This window comes from Alternaria triticimaculans (genome assembly GCF_023758025.1).
Source record: "Alternaria triticimaculans strain BMP 0046 chromosome Unknown scaffold_14, whole genome shotgun sequence".
Classification (NCBI taxonomy): domain Eukaryota; kingdom Fungi; phylum Ascomycota; class Dothideomycetes; order Pleosporales; family Pleosporaceae; genus Alternaria; species Alternaria triticimaculans.
In genome coordinates, this window is record NW_026055971.1 from 614,860 (window position 1) to 637,144 (window position 22,285).

The 22,285-nt window shown below is 53.0% G+C and overlaps 9 protein-coding genes across 9 annotated transcripts; 4 read left to right on the forward strand and 5 right to left on the reverse strand.

Annotated features, from left to right (window-relative positions):
- Positions 1-357: 357 nt before the first annotated feature.
- Positions 358-1,348, reverse strand: J4E78_008378 (uncharacterized protein; the record flags this gene model as incomplete). The annotated part of the gene is made up of 2 exons (XM_049368979.1): positions 358-1,231; positions 1,284-1,348. 2 exons carry the CDS (start codon positions 1,346-1,348, stop codon positions 358-360), a joined length of 939 nt encoding a protein of 312 aa, XP_049219423.1.
- Positions 1,349-1,568: 220 nt separating this feature from the next.
- J4E78_008379 (uncharacterized protein) lies at positions 1,569-3,606 on the reverse strand (the record flags this gene model as incomplete). Its single annotated transcript, XM_049368980.1, has 2 exons — positions 1,569-2,047; positions 2,319-3,606. The coding sequence occupies 2 exons, from the start codon at positions 3,604-3,606 to the stop codon at positions 1,569-1,571; spliced, it is 1,767 nt and encodes a 588-aa protein (XP_049219424.1).
- A 367-nt stretch (positions 3,607-3,973) lies between these two features.
- Positions 3,974-6,661, forward strand: J4E78_008380 (uncharacterized protein; the record flags this gene model as incomplete). The annotated part of the gene is made up of 3 exons (XM_049368981.1): positions 3,974-4,150; positions 4,206-5,871; positions 5,922-6,661. The coding sequence occupies 3 exons, from the start codon at positions 3,974-3,976 to the stop codon at positions 6,659-6,661; spliced, it is 2,583 nt and encodes an 860-aa protein (XP_049219425.1).
- A 2,246-nt stretch (positions 6,662-8,907) lies between these two features.
- On the reverse strand, positions 8,908-9,234 carry J4E78_008381 (uncharacterized protein; the record flags this gene model as incomplete). Its single annotated transcript, XM_049368982.1, has 2 exons — positions 8,908-9,201; positions 9,229-9,234. The coding sequence occupies 2 exons, from the start codon at positions 9,232-9,234 to the stop codon at positions 8,908-8,910; spliced, it is 300 nt and encodes a 99-aa protein (XP_049219426.1).
- A 1,660-nt stretch (positions 9,235-10,894) lies between these two features.
- On the forward strand, positions 10,895-13,673 carry J4E78_008382 (uncharacterized protein; the record flags this gene model as incomplete). The annotated part of the gene is given in 2 exon segments (XM_049368983.1): positions 10,895-13,100; positions 13,117-13,673. The coding sequence occupies 2 exon segments, from the start codon at positions 10,895-10,897 to the stop codon at positions 13,671-13,673; spliced, it is 2,763 nt and encodes a 920-aa protein (XP_049219427.1).
- Positions 13,674-13,685: 12 nt separating this feature from the next.
- Positions 13,686-16,366, forward strand: J4E78_008383 (uncharacterized protein; the record flags this gene model as incomplete). Its single annotated transcript, XM_049368984.1, has 2 exons — positions 13,686-13,712; positions 13,751-16,366. The coding sequence occupies 2 exons, from the start codon at positions 13,686-13,688 to the stop codon at positions 16,364-16,366; spliced, it is 2,643 nt and encodes an 880-aa protein (XP_049219428.1).
- Positions 16,367-16,526: 160 nt separating this feature from the next.
- Positions 16,527-17,330, reverse strand: J4E78_008384 (uncharacterized protein; the record flags this gene model as incomplete). The annotated part of the gene is made up of 1 exon (XM_049368985.1): positions 16,527-17,330. One exon carries the CDS (start codon positions 17,328-17,330, stop codon positions 16,527-16,529), a length of 804 nt encoding a protein of 267 aa, XP_049219429.1.
- A 358-nt stretch (positions 17,331-17,688) lies between these two features.
- Positions 17,689-18,515, reverse strand: J4E78_008385 (uncharacterized protein; the record flags this gene model as incomplete). The annotated part of the gene is made up of 2 exons (XM_049368986.1): positions 17,689-17,852; positions 17,906-18,515. The coding sequence occupies 2 exons, from the start codon at positions 18,513-18,515 to the stop codon at positions 17,689-17,691; spliced, it is 774 nt and encodes a 257-aa protein (XP_049219430.1).
- A 536-nt stretch (positions 18,516-19,051) lies between these two features.
- Positions 19,052-21,453, forward strand: J4E78_008386 (uncharacterized protein; the record flags this gene model as incomplete). Its single annotated transcript, XM_049368987.1, has 2 exons — positions 19,052-19,962; positions 20,214-21,453. The coding sequence occupies 2 exons, from the start codon at positions 19,052-19,054 to the stop codon at positions 21,451-21,453; spliced, it is 2,151 nt and encodes a 716-aa protein (XP_049219431.1).
- Positions 21,454-22,285: the final 832 nt, after the last annotated feature.

Below are 22,285 nucleotides of genomic sequence, written 5' to 3' on the forward strand. Positions count from 1 at the left end.
TGTTGACGAGAGGGGCGTAGAGGTAGACGTAAGCTGGACTCATGTTGTTCGAATCGCAGCTGAGCATAGTAGAGGGAATAGCGAGATGGAAAGTGTATCTTCTTAGATATCGATGAACTCGAGAGCAGACGTGATGGGGCCACTATTGTGGTATTAAAATTCAACCTCCAAGTTTAAACCAAGCATAATACTGGTTGTCACCCATGAGTCATGGTTGTCCACTACGTTATCGCAATCTTTAACCGATGGGCACTCCTACGCTCCTCGGTATATTCTGGTTGAGCCCAGAAAACTCGAGAACGCAATTGGGGATATACCTTTCCTTCTTCCTGTTACGGCAGGTCCTCTCCCTTCCGCCTAGACACCGCTTCGCGCAGTACTATCGCCCCTCTCGATCTCCCTTTCAAGCTCGTCCTCCCACTGCTTGATAGTACCAAGAAACATGCCTTCCCCAAATCGGTCGTCGCTTGTTGTGATTTTACACTGATAACCTGATCTTCGCAGACGTAGAATCGTCGGACGTATAAGCTGCAGAATTCCCCTGAACATCCTACCCTTGTCAATGAGCCTGAGGTTAGACATGTTCAAATCAACACATAAATGTGTAACTGTCCTCAACAGGAACAGCTCGTCGAGATATCGCAGGATCTGCGCGTTTGCTGCTTCTGTCTCTCTTTCCTCGATCCAGATTCGGCGTATGAGGTTGGTGATGAGTTCGCGGGGTTGCAGACCTGCGTTGAAATAGTCTTTGTTGACCAGGTACTCGGTGGACTGATCGCGCTCGACGTAGAACGTCGTGTCCCGGTACCAAGATTCTCTGAGCTCATGAGCTACTTCAGAACCGATGACATCGGGTCGCCAGTAGCACTCTGGGCAGATAGAATACGTATCGGCATTGTCCAAGACAAATTTTACATCTTCGAAGCAGATATACGTTAGACGCGTAGTCAAATACCCGTAGATCATATCGCGGAGTTCTCGGGGTAATCTTCCGTACACGGCAGGTCCGATAGTACGGCATACAGCGACATTGTAGGCTTTTGTAGCTTCCTTGATTTCCTTGCTGACATCCCGCGCAACTCCCAAATTCGATTTGATACTATCAATAGTGGGTATCGGGGAACCATCTGCGTCGATGGTGAGGTGAAGGATATCCTCAAGGCCTTCATGTAGGTTGACAGACTGTTGGATCTCGTTGAGCGCAGTCTGTTCGTACTCGTGCTTTAGTAGCCTGTGATGTGTTAGTACTGCTGCCAGACTGCGTTACATTCATAATAACTCACTTGCGCAGCTGCTCCCAACAGCTTTCGATCTCAGCCGATTCGACCATGAATGGCGGGCTGGCCATGGTGGTGTTGCGAGCTACAAAGTATAGGGAGCTGTAACTTGAGTTGACTGAGGCCTGAGGGGTAAAGAGTACATGTGCAGTCGTTGTTGTAAGACGTTATGACGATTGTAGCGCACGGACCTGGTTACGCGTGCTCACGTGGCTGTTCCTCAAGCAAACAGGAGCAAACAAGAATGAGCCAAGTCTCAGCAATCATCAGATAGGTTCTTGTCTCTCAAGATTATGACTTCGCAAGCTTCTCCAATGCGTCTCCATCCACACGCAAGCCTACCCATGCCGTCTTCCTCTGCGCTCCTATGATCTCGCTCTCGTAGAACTTCAGACTGGGCTCATTCCAGTCCAGGCAGCTCCATTCGAGCCTCCTGCCTCCGACCTTGAGCACCTCTCCAGCGAGCTCCTTAAGGAGTCTCTTGCCATAGCCCTTCTTCCTGTAGCTCTCCTTGACGAACAAGTCTTCCAAGTAGATGCCGGGCACGCCTGTCCATGTGCTGTAGTTGTAGAAGTATAGAGCCATGCCTGCGACTGTGCCGTCGGGATCGCTGAGGAGGAGTGCACGGGCGAAGCCTTCGGAGAAGGTCGATGTGGAGGGATTGTAGTGTGCGAGGGTGCGCGTGAGGATTTCTTCAGTTGAGTCAACCTTGTCACTGGCGTTTTCGTAGAGCGCAAGCTCCTTGATAAGGGCTAGGATGGTAGGAACATCTGCACAGGCTGTTAGTAGGCTTCTACTGTAGGCTGGGGATACTCTACCTTCACGGGTCGCGTGGCGAATTGTTGCGCTTGAAGATGCCATTGTGTTTGTCAAAACGTTGCTCAATGCACTGTGACGGTCAAAGTAGGTTGCTGAGTGCTGCCTACTTTATGTACATGTAAGACGCGCCCTACAAATCGCGTTCCAAGTTTGTGGGGTATGTACTTAGTGCCCCGCCTCCAGGCTACGACACTTCCCGCTTTTGTCCTCTCGCAGCAGCACGTTTCCTCTTCCATTCATCTAATTCCCTGCGTATTGGGTGCTCCTCTGGAAGCCGTTCGGCAAAGAAGGGAAACCGCATGTATTCGCCCTCGGCATTCCGTGGCTGGACATGCTGTGATTTCTCGAGCAGATGCTTCTTGGGCGTCTTCGGGATCTTGCCTGTAGCGTCAACACCCGCAAAGAGCGTTTCATCTGTAGGGACGTTGTAGAGGCTGGGTTTAATGTACTTCATAGGTTCGCCCCAGATTGTTTTCCATCGTTTCTGCTCGTCGTCATACTCGACCTTGCAGCAGAGCATGAGAAGCTTTGTATACATGCGTTTCATGAACCTAGGATTGATGGTATGCGGTCGCTGCACACCTGCAGGCATGTCTGCCCTGCTGGGCTTGTCTAAGGCAATGCCTGCTTCTACTGTGTGGGCGAAGAAGTCGTCTTCTATGAATGGCTTAGCACTCAATACTGAAGCGCGGCCTCTCCGTCGGACCAGATTGATCTTTCGGTCGCCAACAATCATGGCATGTATGTTATCCCACTCTTCGATCGGTAGTGGAGGAAGTATCCTCGTCATCGTCTCGGCATACCAGCGTCGGACATTGTTGACCGCGCGCTTGATCGGCATGGGCCGCTCCCAGACATTGTTGATAGGCGTCTTCATGGCTGGACGCTTGATCCCTCGGTGTATGGAGATGCCCTTCTGGCACTGCGACTTGAGGACGGCGCGCAATCGGGAGTAGCGGCTAGAGATGTTGATGGTATACTCGGTCTTGGAGGCGGCTTTGGGCGCATCGAAATACTGCAGATAGCGCTTGTTGCTGTAATAGAGCTTCTGCAGCGGTGCCTGCCCTGGCTCGATGGGCGTTGCGAGTGCACCGCCGTCCATGATGTGGTCTGGCGTCAGCAATCTCTCTAGCAAGATGTACTTCCTCCTTCCCATGCGCCCGTAGGCGAAGAACAGGACCTTCTGCAGACATGGTATCTCGCCCAGGTTGGCCCGGCGCAAGAAGTTCAGGCCCTTCTGCCCCTTCCTGAGTAGCGGCCGTGTGCGCTCATTGATAATGGCTATCTGCCGCCTCTTGAAGCTCCTGTGCCTGTACTTCTCCACGGCCTGGACGTCGAAGGAAGCCGTCGCATTTTGCTTGGGCTGATACGCCTTGAATCGGCTGACGATGTAGCGGCGGAAGTAGGTGCGGGCTGTCGCATCGGGCAGGTACGAAGCCTCACGCAGCAGGGCACGCAGCAGATGAACTGGCCGCAGACGTGACGCGCTCTGCTGAAATGGCGTAGGCATGCGGGAGACGAGCCGGAAGGTAGCAGACGGGTCGTGGCCGTGCTCTGGGCAAGGAAACTCGGGCGGCGGCTGATTGGCCGCGACGCGTAGACGCGACCTCTGGAATCTCCACTCCTCTAGAGTCTCCACGAGCGACGGCACATTCACCCCCCGCCCACCCGCATATCAACATCGAGTCCTGATACGGCGCATATCGCCTATCGCCCATCGCACCCTTCACCGAGGCTTCCGCTTACGGCCCACGCCTGCGCACCCCGACTGCACCTGCCCACGCTGCGCCCAGCCTCTGTCCGCGCCTGCCCCCATGATCGTTTGACCCGTACAGTCACCATACCATCACCACGCCCGCCAGCACTGCGCTGACATAATGCAAGTCGCGCGCACGTCGCTATCCTTTCCCGCAGGTTCGCCGCCCCAGTCGGCCATGTACGCCAACTCTCCCCACAGCCAGGGACTCATGGCCGCGCCCGCTGGCTTCAACCGGTCCTTTTCCGACATGAACGGCTACCAGCAGCACGCCATGGAGAAGCCCCAGATATACACCGTAGGCACCACCACCACCGCATTTGCGCAGTCGCACCAAGTCGCTGACAATCTAGGCTGTTTACTCAGGCGTCTCTGTCTACGAAATGGAAGTCAATCGGGTCGCTGTTATGCGCCGACGCTCTGACGGCTGGCTCAATGCCACCCAGATCCTCAAGGTGGCTGGCGTTGACAAAGGAAAGCGCACCAAGGTCCTCGAGAAGGAGATCCTGAACGGCGAACACGAAAAGGTCCAGGGCGGCTACGGCAAGTACCAGGGCACGTGGATCTGCTACCGCCGCGGAAGAGAGTTTTGTCGCCAGTACGGTGTCGAGGATGTCTTGCGCCCGCTGCTGGACTACGATGTCAGCGTCGATGGCAACCAGGGACAGGGCCAGGGCATCGAGACACCCACCAAAGAGCAGGCCATGGCAGCAAACAGGAAGCGCTTCTACACCCAGAGCATGGACGGCCGCACTACTAGCCAGAGTGTCGGCGGTACCTTTTTCAGCAACATCTCCTCGACAGCCACCAGCGCACTTGCCGCCATGAACAAGGTCGCGCGACTCAACTCACCCGCACCGCGACCCGCTTCCTCCTCGCAGGGCCGGAGAAGCATCGCACGGCCGTCACAAGGACCCCTCGCCAGCCAAGAATCGTTCCGCACCAGCAGCCAGCAAAGCGTAGCATCGGAGCGTAGTTTCAGCGGGCAGAACGGACACACCGACTCGGCCTATGGCACAGGCCTTGAAGACCCGCAAGAGCCGCCAAGGAAGCGCATGCGAACATCCCAAGATGAATCCTACTCACAACCCAACGGCGCAGACATGTCTATGCGCGATCTTGGCTCGCCGACAGAACCAAGTGAGAGCTTCTACCAACATCAGACAGGACAGCGCATTGCACTTCCCGATGGCGAGGTTCCCTCAGCCCTGCCACCTCTACCGCACCCCGACACCAAGCACAACGAAGAGAAGCAGGCCATGCTTACGGATCTATTCGCGGATCAGACTAGGACAGACTTCACGAACCATCCAGCCATACTTCACCTCTCTGGCGCAGATCTGGACATGCCAATTGACAACACCTCAAATACAGCTCTACATTGGGCCGCGACACTGGCCCGAGTGTCGTTGATGAGGCTGTTAGTTTCCAAAGGAGCCAACATGTTCAGAGGAAATGCCTCAGGTCAAACACCACTCATGAGTGCAGTCTCCGTCAACAACAGCCTGGACCACAGCTGCTTCCCAGAGACGCTCGAGATCTTGGCGCCACTTATCGAACTCCGAGACTCGCAGGGACGGACGATACTGCATCACATCGCGGTGACCTGTGCCATAAAAGGGCGCGCGGCCTCCAGCAAGTACTACCTCGAGGCACTTCTGGAGTATCTCGTACGCAGCAACATTGGCGCCAACCAGGTGCCTTCTTTCCACGACACCAGCAACTACCCAAAACCAATAGGATTGATGAGGTTTATGCAAGAGATGGTCAACGCACGCGACAAAGCCGGCAATACAGCACTTAACCTAGCGGCGAGGATAGGCAATCGCAACATCATCTCTCAGCTCATGGAAGTTCAGGCGGACCCGACCATACCCAATCACAAAGGAACGAGACCGATCGACTTTGGTGTTGGCAGCGATCTCGGCGACGGCGAAGTCATAATCGCCGCAAACAGCCCCAGCAAGGGCAAGGCGCCCTTGAGCAAGGTCGAAGAGACTAGCCGAGAGATACAACCCTGTAAGTTGGAATTCGTATCTATTACAAGAAATCCGCTAATATGGTTACAGTGATGAATGGTATCCTCCAGTCTGCTTCAATGCAGTTCACGCAAGAAGCGCGTCTGAAACAAGACACCATAGACCAAACAAATGAGCTGATCACCCAACTATCTACTCAACAGAAGCAGGAGCAACAAAGGCTAGAGTCACTACGTGCTCGGTTACGTTTACGACAAGATCGCGCTAAGCGGATATCGAATCTGAAGCGTTGGCTCGAGCCGCAACGGCATATGCTCTCCGTCAATGCAGGGGACATCGATTTGCACGAGAAGAAGAGGATAGGATACGCCGATGCGGAAGGTGCAGGCATGCTCATCAAGGAAGACGACTTGCCTTACGAGCTCCGGCAAGCAGGCGACCATCTGGATTGCCGCGCATCAGATGGAGCCCCCTATCTGTCGACAACCATTCCACTGGACCCTGCAACGCTCAAACAGGTATCGCATCAGCCACAATATCAGGCCTATGCAGTCCAGCAACTCCCCGCCGCCTCCGTCCTCCAACAACGACTACACACCTACACGAATGCGAACGGTGCACTACTCAAACGGAGTAAGATGCTGAAAGAGAAGGACGGGCAACTGGAGATGATGTACCGCAAGGTCGTCAGTCTATGCACAAAGGTAGAAGAGAACAGGATTGAAGAATGTCTCGAAGGCCTGGTGGCGGCTCTGGACAGCGAAGAAGGCGAGGGTGTGGAGGTTGGCCGTGTCAGGGAATTTCTGAGGAAAGTCGAGGGCGTTGAGTAAGAATTGTCACCGATTGACACAAGCCGTTGATTCGGCCAACGATGGATCTGGACTTTGCGACGCACACTGATGGTCATGCCGGCGAGCGGACATTCTGGCGTTGAGGGGTATCAGGAGGGGACGGTTATAAACTTGCTTGCCTAGGCATGTATTGTAGCGCTTCAGTGCGGTTATTCTATTGGCGTATTATCTGGATTCGGTCCGAGAGGCGAATGCCACGAGTTTGCGTAACGCCCTTGTCAATACTATAATACTTTACGACTTTTACGCCTTATCGTTGTTGGCGATTGCGTAAGCCCAGGCAGCAGTCTGAGCTAAGTGGAATGACTCTGTCTCGATGCGCTAGACACATGCAGTGGAAGCGAGCCGCTCCTGTCAGCCGTCTACAAGCAAACTTCAGCGCCTTGAACGCTCCTACCTTCCTACACCACAATTCCTGCCAAGCATCATGAACACTCACCTCTCCAAACAGCCGTTCTGCCTTCTTGATCTACCACGCGAGCTACGAGACAATGTCTACGAATTTGCGCTAGGCTTCGATAGCTGTCGAACAGCTCCCTATACTATCCACGAATACTCAAACCTGCATGCGGGGGCACCCATAGTAAAGCGGCGACGTCTTGGCATTAATATACTCCTCGCAAACAAGCAGATCTATGGTGAAGCAAAGCCCTTCCTGTCAAACAGCAACACTTTCGTGCGCGTCGAGGTTCAGAATGCCAATATACAAGAGTGGTTCCACGGGCCCGGCCAACCGATCCACATCTTTTCCATCAGCCACACTGGTGGCTGCATACCAGAGCCACACCCCAGTTTGAGCGAAGAAGAGCCAAAGGTCTTCCCGTATTGTGAGATGGACCTCGTCTTTCAGCTCGGCCGGTTTCTTGGATCCTCTCGCTCCTCTCGCTCCTTGACAACCAGGATAGTGATGCTGTTGTCGGACCTGAGCGAGTTCTGCAAGAGATTGGAGACTGAAAGGATGTACCATGGCCACGGGAAAGTACCAGATTGGGGGGTGGAGTTACGCGTCATACTGAACGCAGGTCCGAACAGTGATGAAGGGAATTGCGAGGTCCCTTCACGGCGTATTCAAGAACAGCTATTACAACCTATACGAGATGGCATCCGTGGCTGCCGCCGTCTCACGATTGAAGGCTGCACCCATGAGGATCTTCTGCAAGACATGATGCAAATCGTCAAACAACCATACTGGCCCGATGCTCATGTTCTCCTCACTGAGCTTTCGATACACAGAGAACGCGCTGATGACGCTGAGCATGCCAAGAATGACTTGGCTTGCGTAGCCGCCTGCACAAAAGGTGTCAGCGTAATCGACCGTCTGTCCAATATCCAGACGCGTTTCGATGAACAACGTCTTCCTCCATATATTCGCGCGGTTTGGGACGAAGTAAAAGAATACTCCTATCACTTCCACATCACCATCGCCCGCTGCCTACTTACCCAGCTCAATCAGCTCTCTTCTTCCGAAAATGCCCGTCGAAGAAGTTCGGAGGAGCTATTTGAGGAGCTATCTACCATCTACGCAGATGTGTTCCACGTCCTCCAATACATTGTGCAAGGCGAATTCCACAAACCCGGCAGAGAACTTGGAGTTAACTGGTTTCCCACTTTCACATACCGACCCTGCTGTTTCCCGTGCCAGGAGTCATACTACCTACTCGCGTCGGCTGGACGCATCATCCTGGAAAATGCGGATGTGGGTGTGGATGTTAATGTAAGAAAATTCCCAAGACGTCAGACCCGGGAGCAATTTATCAAGGAAACGAGAGCATATTTGCGCAAGGCTTGGGAGACAAGTTGGAAGAACGAGGTATATATAGAGGAGAGGAGACGGTTCGAGCGGATTATGGGTGCGGGTGTGGATGTAGATCCGTGGTCGGTGCAGAAGAGGTCTAAGTGGGTTGCGCCTTCGAGTTCAGGGCGCGGCCCTCGTAGCTGTTGTTCACCGGGACAACGATGGAGGGTAAACAGAGGAGACGGTTCGAGCGGATTGCGGGTGTGGAGGTAGATCCGTGGGAAGTTGATGGGTAAATGGGTTTGCAATCGTTGTTCATCAATTCGTACAGAGAGTGTTACTAAATTTCTCATTGATCGCTAACCCAGATTCTCAACCTTGAACTAATACAAATGTAAAGTGATCAGACACATTCCCATGTAGACTTCCGCATCTACCGATCACGAGCCTCCTATCCTGCGGTTCCGCCCTCAGCACTAGGTCAAGCAGCCTATTTCTGATGCTGAATATTAGACATGTTCACCAACACCTCCGCAGCAGCCTGATCAGTCATATCCTTAGTCGTCCTCTTCGGGGTCTTCTTCTCCACGGCGCCCCGGGTCTTCTTCGGAGTCTTCTTAGCAGTATCCTTAGCTATCTTCTTGGTAGATGCCTTAGTTGGATCAGTAGCCTTCCACGCACTCTTAGCCGCCTTGAGATTTTTCTTCGCTTCACTCTTCTGGTTCTGCTGCTGCTTGTATTCGGCCGCCTTGAGAGCTTTCTTCGCTTCACTTCTCCCATGTTGCTGCTGCTTATATTCGGCCTCTCTCACGGCCATCTGGTGTGCCTTCAACAAACAGTCCGCACAAGCCCCCCGCGACAGCGCGTGGTCGTCTCTGAAGATCATTCCGGGACATTTGGTGGCGACGCGAGTTATCCCCGATATTGGTACGCTAGACGCTGCACATGGAATTATTTGTACATGTTCTTGGAGGTACGGTGCGTGGTCTGGCCCACATTGCCTGCAATCGGGACAGGTTTGGACGCGGATGCCTGTACACATGTTCGAGTTGCTGTGGGTAGATCTGCTGGTTCGTGGGCTTGGTAGACACGCGGCTTTGGTAGTGTTGAGCTTGTTGGAAGTAGGGTGGCTAGACACGTGGTCGATATCAAATCGATGTAATTAGGCGGGTTTAGTGTAGTGCTTTCTTGATCGATAGTTATGTATATTTGAGGAAGTAGATGTTTCGAGGACTCGAGAGCGATTTATATCTTACAGATACATTGAAATTCACACTTCTAAGCTCAAAAACTGCTAAATCACATTGCAATATCACAGTACACATGTAGCACCTCCGCCATTCAAATAGCACCAGTATCTCCATCATCAAATCCGCCCTATTGATCTCCCCACAATTTCTTCCTCTTGGTCTTCACATCCTTGTCAAATCTCTCCTTCGCCAGCCTCATTCTTTCCAGTCTCAGTTCGTTCGGCGTCATTTTCCCTTCTGCCTTCCTCTGTTCAAATGTCTTCCGTGATTTACAGACTGCACAGTCCCCTTTCTTTCCAATTTGATCGCACATGATGGATTCGCATTTAGGCCTTGAAGGTTCCTTTTCTGTTATTGAGTTTATGAATGCTGGACATCGGATCCATTTTGTACCGCCCTGGAGGTAGGGGTCGTGGGCTTTGCCGTTGTTGCCGCAGTCGGGGCAGACTTCGCTGTTGACGCCGATGCACATGGTTAGTCGCGGCGAGGTGTGATGAAGTAGTGGGCGGCCGCTTGTTGGTTTGGTAATCAGGTGGCCTCTGCGAAGTTGATTTGGTGGTAAAGATGGGAATTTCGGATTTGGTAGAGCTTCTAGCGCTGTGCAGTTCCCGGCTGTTTGGTTTAATCCTAGGCGATGGGTGTAAGCGCAGTGGTTAAGTCTGGTTATGTCTGCACACTCCCAGAGAGCTAAATTTATGGTCAGCGTGCTTGTAATAAACAATTCACTGGAAGGCTAAACTTCACTCTCTAACTTTTGAAGAACTGCTATATCACAACGAGCACGCGCGATGCTTTTTACTTGAAAGTTTGATCGTGGGGTCATTATGCTTGTTGCTCGAATAGGAATTCAGTTAGAATATAGATATTGAAGTGCTCTTGAAAAGAATTCAGAAGAACTGGTCAGTCACAGTTCTCAGACTTCAAGATTACACACCAGGATATGACCAACGCAGGCTTCCAGGTGCTGATCTGGTGATGGTCTGAGCCTCTTCACGCACCCGAGTTCGACATCAATACCGCACATTCAACGAAAGCTTCACAATCTTGTTTTGGAATATCACCTATGTCAGATATAAAGTCCTAGACGTAGCCAGTGTTCTGAGGCCATTCTTTTAACTCTATATTTACCCCAAATAGACACCAACTTATCACATCATACAGGCAGGCCTGATCTTACACACTTCCCAGTCCAACCAATCGAGTTACATACCAACGACATCATATATCATGGCGATCGCACAACCAGCCATCGCTGTTCATGTCGCTATTGATCCACGCAATCAAGGACTTCCCACTGATGACTACGACACCGATGAGTCATATCATAGCGAAGTCAGCGATGAAGATACTAGAGACAAAGTAGAAGACGATAGTGACGTGGAAGAGGAGTTTGATAGCAAGGTTGAAGGTACAGGGGACGACGAAGATGAGCACTTGGAAGACAGCGACGTTGACGGCAGTGACTACGAGCGAACTTCAGACGATGAGACATCTGAGAGCGACAGCGAACATGAAGACGGCGGGCTGCCACATCATAAGTCAGCCAGCAATGTTCAGATACCGCCTGTTGGCTACCCTCAACAAGCTTCCGTGGTTCCAGAAGCACTGAGGCCAGGACCGAATGACCATGATCCGCGGGCAATGCCTCCACAGCAACGCCAAACTTCTAGTCCAAAAGTTCCAGTGCATTCATATACGCCTTCTGAATTGCGACAAGCAGATCAGCGTCAGGATATCCCTATCCAACACCAGCGCTTCCAAGACGTTGCTCCGTTTCCTCCGCAACCTGCACAACCCTCCCGAACAAGCCTGCCGTTATGGCAGCAGCCCTACCAGCGTTCGATACAAGAGGAGGAAGCGGAAGACGAATATGAAGAAGAAGGGGAGGAAGAAGGCACCGACGACTATGACGATCTAGCGCGGGGACCGATTTCCCAAGGACAGTCATACGAGTCAGCAGGACGTCAAATGCAGATGCCTTCTCAGGATCAGGTAATGGAGCGACAACGTCAAGAGCAAATCAGAGCTGCACTGGCAAAGAAGGCTTCAGACGAGCGAATGGCGCAAGAACAGGAAGCGGCTGAAGCCGCGGCGGAAGCAGCGCATTGTCAAGCGCAGCGACAACAGATCCAAGCCCAAAGACAAGAAATTGACAGGAAACGCCAAGAGAATATGCAAGCTGCCATGCATCAGAGACAGCTAGCGCAGCAGCAAGCGCAGGAAGAGGAAGAGGAAGAAGACGAGCTCGCAGCACAGCAAGAAGCTGCAGTAGCTGCGGCCAACGAGACTGCTCGGAGAAAGTTCGAATACGAACAGCGTCAACAAGCACTTCAGATGCAACGGGCGCAGCAGAAGTATGCGGATGATGAACTCGCCGCCAGGGAAGATGCGGATTGGGCTGATCAGGAAGCTGCAAAGGCCGAGGCACAGCAACGGGCCTTTCAACAGCAGCAACAGTGGCAAGAACAGCAAAGTGCCCAAGACGATGAAGAATACCAGGCACAACAGCAGGCACAGTACCAACAGCAACAGTTGCGAGAACAACAAAAAGCCCAGGAAGTTGCAGATAAAGCTGCTCGGAAGCAAGCAGCAGACGAAGCCCGCCAGTTCGCAAAGCAAGAGAAAGATGCGAAGAAGGCGGAGGAGAAAGCAGCAAAGGATGAGAAGAAAGCACAAGAGAAGGATCGAAAGGATGAAAAGAAGGCTGAAGAGAAAGAGCGAAAGAATGAGCAGAAAGAGGCTGATCGAGAGGAACGTGACACTCGTCGAGTGGAAGATCAGGAGGCCAAACGCGAACGAAAGGCCGAGGACGATGAACGGCGAAAAGAACAGCGCGAGATGGATCGTGAAGCCCAGAAGGCTAAGCGGGCGAATGATATAGAGATGAAAAGGACACGGGCAGAGGAAATGCGGGAACGTAAAGCCGAGGATGCCGTTCAGCGCCAACAGCAACAGGAGATCGATAGAGAAGCCCGCAAGACTCAAAGGGAACTCGATGCGGCCGAAAAGACTCAACGCGCACAAGAGCAAGCTGAGCTCAGAGCAGAGGAAGCATCTCAACGTATTGAGGAACGATCCGTTACACAAGAGGCCAGAAAGGCGGAGCGAGAAGCCCAGAGGCAGATGCATTTAGCTGAGAAGCGCGGCACGATGGAGGCCACGGCTGCTGAAGCTAACCATCGTATGGAAGAACATGCCATGGAACAAGAAGCAAAGCGTGCCGAGCGGGAAATGGAGGTCCAGAGACGCCAGGCCGAACTAGAAGATAAAAAGGCTCGACGAGGCACTGAAGCTGAGGAGAAAAGATTGAGAAAGGAGAGTGAAGACGAAGAGCGAGCGCACAAGAAAGCAGCTGATCAGGAAAAGAAGACTCATCAACAAGAGGAGAGGCAGCGTATGCAGGAAGAGGAGGACGAGCGACGGATGGAGGCGGGTAATGCTATGGCGAGACCGCCACCCGATGGGAACACGGCAGCTGGAGGACATAATGAGGCCCAAGGACACCATGATCAACAACATGGCAGTCACTCGGACGAAAATCATGGCCACCGACAAGGTAGACACCCAGATGCGCAGCATGGTGACCCTAGAGGTCCTAATCACGCAAGAGGAAATCATCAAGATCAAGCAAGACAACCTGGACAACAGGGTCAACGAGACGGTCGCCATTGGGACGTTAACCATGGCCACCAACAGGGAAGATACCCAGATACGCGACATGGCGATTCTAGAGGTCATGACCATCCGGGCGGAAATCATCAAGATCATGCGAGACAAGGACAACAGGGTCGACAAGACGGTCGCCATTGGGACATTAACCATGGCCATCAACAGGAAAGATACCCAGATACACGACATGGCGATCCTAGAGGTTATGGTCACCCAGGCGGAAATCATCCGGAGCACGCCGAAGAAGGACATGGTGACGGACTACGTCAAGAAAGACACCCATATATGCAGCGCGGCGATCCTAGGGATCGTGGTCACCAAGGCGAGAATCACATAGATCACGCCAGTCATGGACGTGGTGATGAACTACACCTGGGTATACACGGCGTACCAGGACCAAGGCAACACGCACAGGCGGGACGAGAAGCGCAGGAGGCAAATTTGGAGGCTGCGCAGAGCCCTAATAGCCCCAACGCTCAAGGCAAAGGCATCAACAACGGAAACGGCGCGAATGCGAACGGTGCCAAGCAAAAACCTGTGATGGATCGAGAGTTGGTCTTGCAGGGAAGAAAGGACAGGAAAGAGGCAAAGAAGTTGAACAAGGCTGCGGGGAATGACGCCAATTCTCAACAAGAGAACGCAGGTGAACCGGTTAAGGAAGGCACAGTCGACACACAAAAATATGCTGCTAAACAACCTGCGCGTACGGAGGCTGAGATAAAAGAAGCGCGGGCGGCGAAGAAGAAAGCGAATCAAGACAAGAAAGCCGCGAAGAAAGAAGCTAACGCCCAGAAAGAAGCTGCTGCCTCGGGTACCAAACATGACAATACGACTAAAGATCAAAAGGGCGCAGATGGTCCAGCCAAGGGAAAGCAGAGCACAGAAGACAGCGCAAAGACTAATCAGAAGATTGACAACCACACGATTACCAACAAGACGGTCAACAACCAGACAATCACCAATCAGACGATTACCAACCGAACGATCAACAACGAACATGTTACGAACGCCAAGACCGAGAAAGGGCCCTCTAATAAACATATCATCAAGGAGAAGAGAGCCCTAAGAAAGGCTAAGAAAGAAAAAGACGCCGAGCACAAGGACGCTGAACATAAGGATTCTGAAAACAAGGGTTCTGAACACAAGGATGCTGAACATAACGACGCAGAACTTAAGGAGAGTAAGAACGGTGGAGCGAAGTCGGACAGTACCGACGCAGACTCCAAAGTCGCCAACAAGAAGGCTAAGGATGAGAAGAAGGATGCGGATGCAAAGAAGAAAGCCGAAGCGAAGGAAGCAGCATCGAAACTGGAAATAGTGCACAAGGCTGAGAAAGCTGATGAGAAGAGCGAAAAGAAGGGGGGTGAGAAGGTTGGTAAGGAAGTTGTTCCATTTACCAACAAGCATGCCGATAAGTCTGGGGAGCCAAGTGCTGCGAAAGCTGAGAAAGATGCTCAAAAAGCGGAAGAGGCCCGGAAGAAGCTCGAAGCTAAACGAGTCGCATCTGAGAAGAAGGCCCAAGACAAGGAGGAGAAGTTGAAACTGAAGTCTCTCATAAGGCCTGAGTCCTCTGATGCCAAGAAAGCCGCCGAAGCAGAGAAGCAAAGACTGAAGCTCGCAACCAAAGAAGCGGCCAAGGACAAGAAGCCTGAAGCTAAGCAACTCGCAATCGACAACAAGCCACACGAGAAGGAGCAGAAGTTGGATCACAAATCTAGCGCGAGTATATTCCATTCGCATGAAAGCCATACACAGAGCTCTGAACATCGACACATTGGCTTGTTCAGATCGAGTGCGAAACACGAGGCCACCGATACCAAATCGGCCGACAAGGCGGAGCAACGGAGGCTGAAGACAGCAGCCAAAGAAGCCGCAAAGGGACAGAAGCTGATAATGCAAGCCGAAGCGAAGGAACGGAAGCTCATCACGCAAGCTGCAGCGAAGGAACTGCGCACAGCCTCTAATAAAGCTGCAACAGAACAGACGCCCACAACACTGGCCACCGCCAAACAAGGAGCCGCCGCACGAAGGGACCAAGAAAAGGAAGAGAAACGTCAGAAGAGAATAGAAGCCCGATTGATGATTGAGCAGCCGAAACAAGAGCGGAGTTTGGTCAAGTTTGGAAAGAGAGAGCATGATCAGCCGAAACAAGAGCAAAGTCTGGTCTTATTTGGCAAGAAAGGCCATGATCAGCCGAAACAAGAGCAAAGTCTAGTTAAATACGAAAAGAAAGCGCAGGATGAAGCCGCCAAGAAACAACGGAAGGCAGAGGAAGAGGAAGAGAAACGCAGGAAGAAGGAGGACGCCCGCGCTCAAGCAGAGCGTCGGAAGGGAGAGCAGGCGAAGCTAAAAGCAGAAGAAGAGGAGCTTAAAGCCCAGAAGAAAGAGAAAGACATAGCTGTAAAGGCAGAGAAAGATAGACTAGCAGCAATCCAGAAGGAAGAGAAGAAGAAGCTTAAAGCTGAGGAGGACGAGAAGGTCGAAGCTTTAAAGAAACAGCACAAAGAAAAGGAAGAAGAAAAGAAACGCAAGAAAAAAGAGGATGAAGAGTTTTCTAGAGCTCAACATATGGCAGACCAAGAGAAAGGTCGAGCCGCAAAGGAACAGAAAGATAAGAAGGAAAAGGAAGAGAAGCGCAAGAAGGAGGAAGACGACGACTTCGAGGCAGCACTTCGAAAGGAAGAACAAAGAAAAGCCAAAGGAACACAAAGCGAGAAGGCTAATCTAGAGAAGAAGAAGGAGAAGGAGAAGCATGCAGCAGCCGACGCAGCTCGTCGGAAAGCAGAACAAGAGAGGACTAAAGCTGAGCAGCAAAGGAAAGAGAAAGCTGCAAAGGCAGAGAAGGAGAAGGACGCCGCGTTGAAGGAAGAACTTGCTGAAGACTATAAAAAATGGCAGGAGAAGAGGAACGCTGCGAAGAGTGCTCCGAAACCAGCGGCCGCGTCCAGGCCTACAGGTGCAAGGAATGCTGCTCCAGCTAGGAAGCCTGCTCCTGCTAGAAACGCTGCTCCTGCCAGAAAGCGGAGGTAGATGGGAGATCAAGACTGTTCGGTAGATGCTGTAGCGATGATGTACTGGCGATATGTAAATTCGTCCATGATGTAGCGCGCGTCTTTCTATCCTCCGAACCTCTATGTGTGAAGGTCCACGCCTAAGCCACATACCTAACAACTCTTACAACTACCCAGATCTACTCATCACTCTCCAAACTCTTCTTATACTCCTCCCACAACTCCTCAACCCCCTTCCCACAGCACCCCTTCCACAACACCTCCCCATCATACTTCCTCTCCCTCATCCCCTCATTCAACCTCCTAACAACATCCTCCCCATGCTCCTTCTCCAACCACTCCAAAAAGTACCCCGTCCGCTCATACCCAGCATCCCACTCACAATCCCCATGCCTCTTCCAATGCGGCGGCGCAAACCCCGCCTTCAACCTCACCCAATCCGCGACTCCTTCTGTTAACCCCGTCGGCGCACTCCCAAACCCACTATGCTGCCAACAATGCACCATTTCATGCACGAGTACACCTAATATCTCTTCCTTCTGCCGCGACTCGGGCACGTGCGAGATGTAAGACGTGTTTAGGTGGATTTCCTTGTGGTCGTCGTCGAGATCGAGACCTGTTGTGTATGCGACTCCGTCCATTTCGCGGAGGACTAGCGTTACGGAACGCGTGCCTGGTATGCATGTTTTGGGGAGCTCGCTGTAAAGGTGTGTGAGGACTGTGGCGACGGCGTGTTCGAGCGCGTGCGACGCGTGTGTGAGGCGTAGGAAGGCGCGGGTGCCATTTGAGGAGAGGTCGCGGAGTTCGAGGCGGAGAAGAGGTTTGCGCGTTGGAGTTACGGCGTCGGTGACGAGTGGGAGTTGGGTAGTTGGGTCGGCGAGGGTGGTTGCGTTGGTGGTGGTTGTGTTGAAGGGGTGGGTTGGGGGTAGTGCGGAGGACTGCGGGGCGGGTGGGGTGGAGGACGTTGGGGTGGTTGATGACATGGTCTGGTATTGCTTTGGTGTCTTCATTGATTATTTCTGTAGAGGATTTGAAGGGGTTTTTTTTATAGTGGAAGAGTTGGAGGGTTGTTGCTGCCTAGATGTGGTGCTATGGTACGCAAGAGGGAGACGTGCACTGGTCCTCGGCGAACGATAAGATACCGAGCGATGGTAACCGCAAGGCCTTACTCTCATCAAACCAAACAAATCGTCTAGATTTACTGACCTTCTATCTTTCTTCGAATCTAGTCTATCGTCTAGTCGTAATCATCATTGTCGTAGAGTTCTGGAAGTACGCACGGTGTGCCCGTGCAAACTCCAGTCTATCGCTTATTCCCATCATATGGATCCATGCATCTTCTCACGAACTTTTGAACACCTCTGGGAAGATCTTCCGTAGCTCCTGCAAGCTCCTGATTTGGTACTTGCTGGCCGGCTGAGCAGGTGCAGGATCTTTCTCGTCAAGCAGATGCGCCGTCTTCCATCCCCGTCCCTCTGCTGCCTTGCAGTTGATGTAAGAGTCATCTGTATCATTGTATTAGTAGGCTACAATAATACGAGATGTTATGAGCACTCACCAACGAAGTAGCACTTCTCGTTCGACTTGATGCCAGCCTCCGCCATCGCCTTGTCGTACATCTCCACGTGCGGTTTGCAGTAGAACTTGTCCGAGCCATAGTCGCAGAAAGTGATACCCTCGAACAGATCGTCAATCTGCAGAAGCTTGACGACGCGCTTGCCATGGGTGATGTACGCATTAGTGAAGAGCCATAAGCGGCACTTGCTTGTGTCGATGTCCTCGATCAGCTTGCGCAGTTCGGGGTTGGGCTTGATGACATCTTCCAGTGGTAACGCGTCATCTACTTTGCTGTTGTACTCCAGCGCATTGACTTTGTGGTGTCGGACGAGCCCTTCGATCGCAAGACCATATTCGCGGTAATAGCGGTAGTGGAGTTCATTGGCGTCTTCTTGAGACAGGCTGAGGTGGTTCTGGAAGAATTGATCGATCAGCTCAGCCATCATCCGGTGAATATCAAGACTCTTGGGGTAGAGGCAGTTGTCAATGTCGAAAAAGAAGACTGGCTTCTCGTTCTCGTCGACCTCGGCGCTGTTGTTTGCGGTTGAGTCATGCTGAGGGTGTGACCGGTACTCCATGGTCTCTGGCGGTGCTGCTGTGTTGAACGACATGATTTTGGTTCTTTTGATACCAGACAAGCACTCGAGACGATGATTGATTTCAGATATCGAAAGGGTGGGATATGCGTGTCCGGGGCAAGTGGCGCTGGAAGATTCCAAAGGTTGTCTGCTTAGTGTAAGTTTCGAGTTATGACGCACGGGATATAGTGTTGGCGTCATACCTTGTCGCAGGATCACAGACCAAAAGAAAGCCAATCTTCACTGTTTCTCTCGACTAGATGCGATTGCTGCATTCACAGTTGTAGAAGGCGTGATGGGTACATGGAGAAGTCACCATCCCCTTCGGGCCTAGTGCTGGCGCTGGCGCGTGCACCTGCTGAAAACCAAAACGCGCCGTGGCTCCGACATTCATTGCCCACTCGCTGGCGTGTTGCTCTCCATACACTCATTCCCCTTCATCATCTTCTCACCCCGCACAGCTGCGGGTTTCGCCTGTATTTGTATAATCGCCAGTCTTGCGCTCGCTTGTTGGTGTTCAGTACTAAAGTCAGTTCGCGTCTGTTGTGATGGCAGCGCCAATCGCTTCCATGTCGACAGCCGCAGTGCCGTCGCATCTGAACGGTGCCAGCGCAGTGTCTGCAGAGGTGCTTCGCGAGGCCGAGTTCCTCCAGAAGATTTTGCAGATACGCGACCAAGTGCTTGCTAGCCAACACCCGCGTATTCATCTTCCACCCAAAGTAATTGAACAGGTTGCACCGCGTCTTCCGCAGACTGCCTCTAGCAGACCCACCACCAACGGCACACCCAACGGATCTTCATCGCAACTATTTCCTCCGCGTCCAGCATCTTCAGCACGCCCTCCCACGTCTCCTATACCCCCTACACAACGACCCTACTCGGCCAAGTCTTCCTCTTCGAGCATCGATCCCATCTTGCTCACAAAATCCGAACACCTGGTCAAGGCGGAACAGCAGCTCAAGCGGCAGCAGATAGAACGCGCACTGAAGGATCAGTTCGATAAAAAGGGCCGTGGCAACGATGCAGACGAGCGAGAAGCTCTCATCGACGTCGAGCAGTGTTTGATCAAGGCCCACCAACTGGTCCCGCCTGTATCTGGCTTACCGTCTGCGACTAACAACAGCGACGACGTTGAGTCATTTGACGAAAACTCGTACTACTCTAGCAAGGCGAACAGTTGGTCCTCAGAGGATGTTGATCGCGCTGACCACACGCATGCTGATGCAGCTCCACTGACATCGCAGGCGCAGCCCACAGCTCAGCAAGTGAATGTCCACTCTCGCCCAGCCGAGCCCACTGTGATCGACCTCGACGAAGAGGCTTACGAGCCGGCCGATGACATAGAAATCTATGAGCCTGAGCCTGCACAGCTGCACGAGGAAGGCGAGGAGGAGGAAGACTACTCTCCACCTCCAGCCGAGATTGGTCCAAGCGAACCCTTGAGGGGTCGGCAGCGCAACCGCCATGGCGGCACGAACGGGTATGATACTATAAGATTTCTCTTCTTCTCACTTCCATTCTCTTCTCGCACATTGAGTCAGCGACCTGCTTCGCGAGAGGTTCGTCCATCCAGGTTGTGGCATGACCCTGAGTTTGGTAGCGAGCGTCGCTGTATTATGGGTCACCATCTCTGCTGCCTCGAGATCAGTCATAGCTGTCCTTGCATATCTATATTCCAGTTTCCTGTCTTCCATCTATTTTCCTTCTTGTAATCATGCTAACGTTTCGCAGATCACGCCGTCAAAGTCCGACCGGTCCCGCAGCACCAGTTCACAACCCTCGCAAGCGGAGACGAGAAGAGAAACGCGAGCGCGATGAGAAGAAGCGTCAGCAGCAGGCCAACAAACGTGTTGTCAACTCGCCAGAACCGTACATCAAGGAAGAGCCGCAGTCACCACCTCCTTTCACGGCTTATCCCGACTCACAACCTAGTAAGCGTCGTGCGCTACAGCCTCATCCCGATGAGGTAGAGCTTGTTTCTGCGCAAGGCAGCCCCAGAACACAGCCGGTCTACTACCGCGACCCGGAACCTATGGCACGATCTTACCGCGAGTACGACGAGCCCTTGTCCCCAACCGTCATACGCACGCCGCAGCGGAAATCGTTGCGCGATGAACAGGACCTCAGGCGGGTCGCAAGTCTGCAATATGCTCGACGCCCCTACTCGCCAGGTGGTGTCAACGAGATGTACGCAGCGCCCGAGCCACGACAGATTCGCGCAGCATCGCATGCCTTTGTCGAACGCGCCGAGGCGCCCGTTTTCCGCGAAGCTTCAGCCCGCCCATCAGCCGCACCCAGATACGTACGCGAACGTTCGCGATCACCTATACATGAATACATGCCCTCTCAGCCGCTCATGGCTCCGCCGCCACGCAGAATTGTGGTGGATCAGTATGGACAAAAGTACTATGCGGCACCAATGGATGCGCGAGAGTCGATGGCACCACCTAGCAGGCGAGTGGAGGTTGAGCCATACTACGAGCGGGCTGTGACGCGGGAGCCCACGATGCGTGCACCGGCACGACCGGAAATGTACGAAGAAGAAGCTGTTCAGAGAATGCCCCCGCCTCCTCGACGCTATGTTGAGGCCTCGGAGCCTGAAATGATTGAGAGCCCGTACAGGCAGAGAGAACCCTCTCGCCGTCCTGTAGAGGTGGAATACCGCGCTGCGCCACAGTACGAGGAGATGGGCCCGCCACGAGAGTATGCTTCAGCGCGATCGTACAGTATGCGGCCAGAAGTTGTTCGTCGAGAAGTGCCGGAAGGCTACGTCCGACACGAGAGCATCCAGCCGTCCGCTGTTCGCGCATCACAGCCTCGATTCCGTGAGGTCAGTGTGATGCAGGAGCCTTTCGACGAGCGTCGCTATGTTGGCGCACCTCAGAGCAGGCGATACGTTGAAGAAGGACCCATGGAGGTGGCTTCGGAGCCGTTTGTGGGCGAGCCGCGTCGCACGTACATGCGCTATTAGCATGGTGGAAGTGTAGCTGTAGGATAGTTTGGTTAGTGTTTGAGACGAAGAGAGTGTTAGTCTTGTAGAGAGTTGTAATAGTCTGTAGCATTGACTAGGCACTGTTAACCCAGTGTATTCACTTCATGCAATTCGATAGTATCAGACGCGACGAAAAATATGCAGTCCAGTGACTCGACGCAGCAGTGTCTCAGTGCCGCATCCGCGCAGGACGCTTCTCGGCTGTGGTGCCGACTAGAGGGTGCGATTTGCCTAATTGAGCCTGGCGAGCGGGCAGCCGTCATCGCACTGCAGGGGAGACGTAACCACGCTCTGGGCTCTGATACCAAGAGATGTGCAGAGGCAAGCTCTCGAGATAGTGTTTGGGCGATTTCGTCACACGGACTGTTTCTCCCGCAACCGAGCCTGTTTGATGCGTGTGGGGAGGGTTGCGTGGAGGGCGATGAGCGACGACGGGGAGCTGTATTCTAGATTTCTATTCTTACTCGGACATGGCATGATGGTGTACTCGTAATAGCCAGCCTTGTCGGAGCGTCAGCTATGCTCGTTTAGCGATAGGCCCGTGGGCGCTTGCGACCACCACACGACGCAGCACACTCGCAGCATACAGCGCAGCACGCATTGCCTGAGGCGACAGCGCACGACACACGACCAGAAGCAAAAAGCAGCGCGGGTGCAGATTCGAGGGACCAATCTCGCGGGCGTGTGGTGAGTGCGACGGGGTGAATGGCTTCTTTTTGTATGACCCACTCCAGCGCCCCCCGGCCAATCAGCGGCGCGCACCGCCTCGCTCGACAGCTGCTTCCCTCTCCGGTCTTCCCAGGTTCCTCGT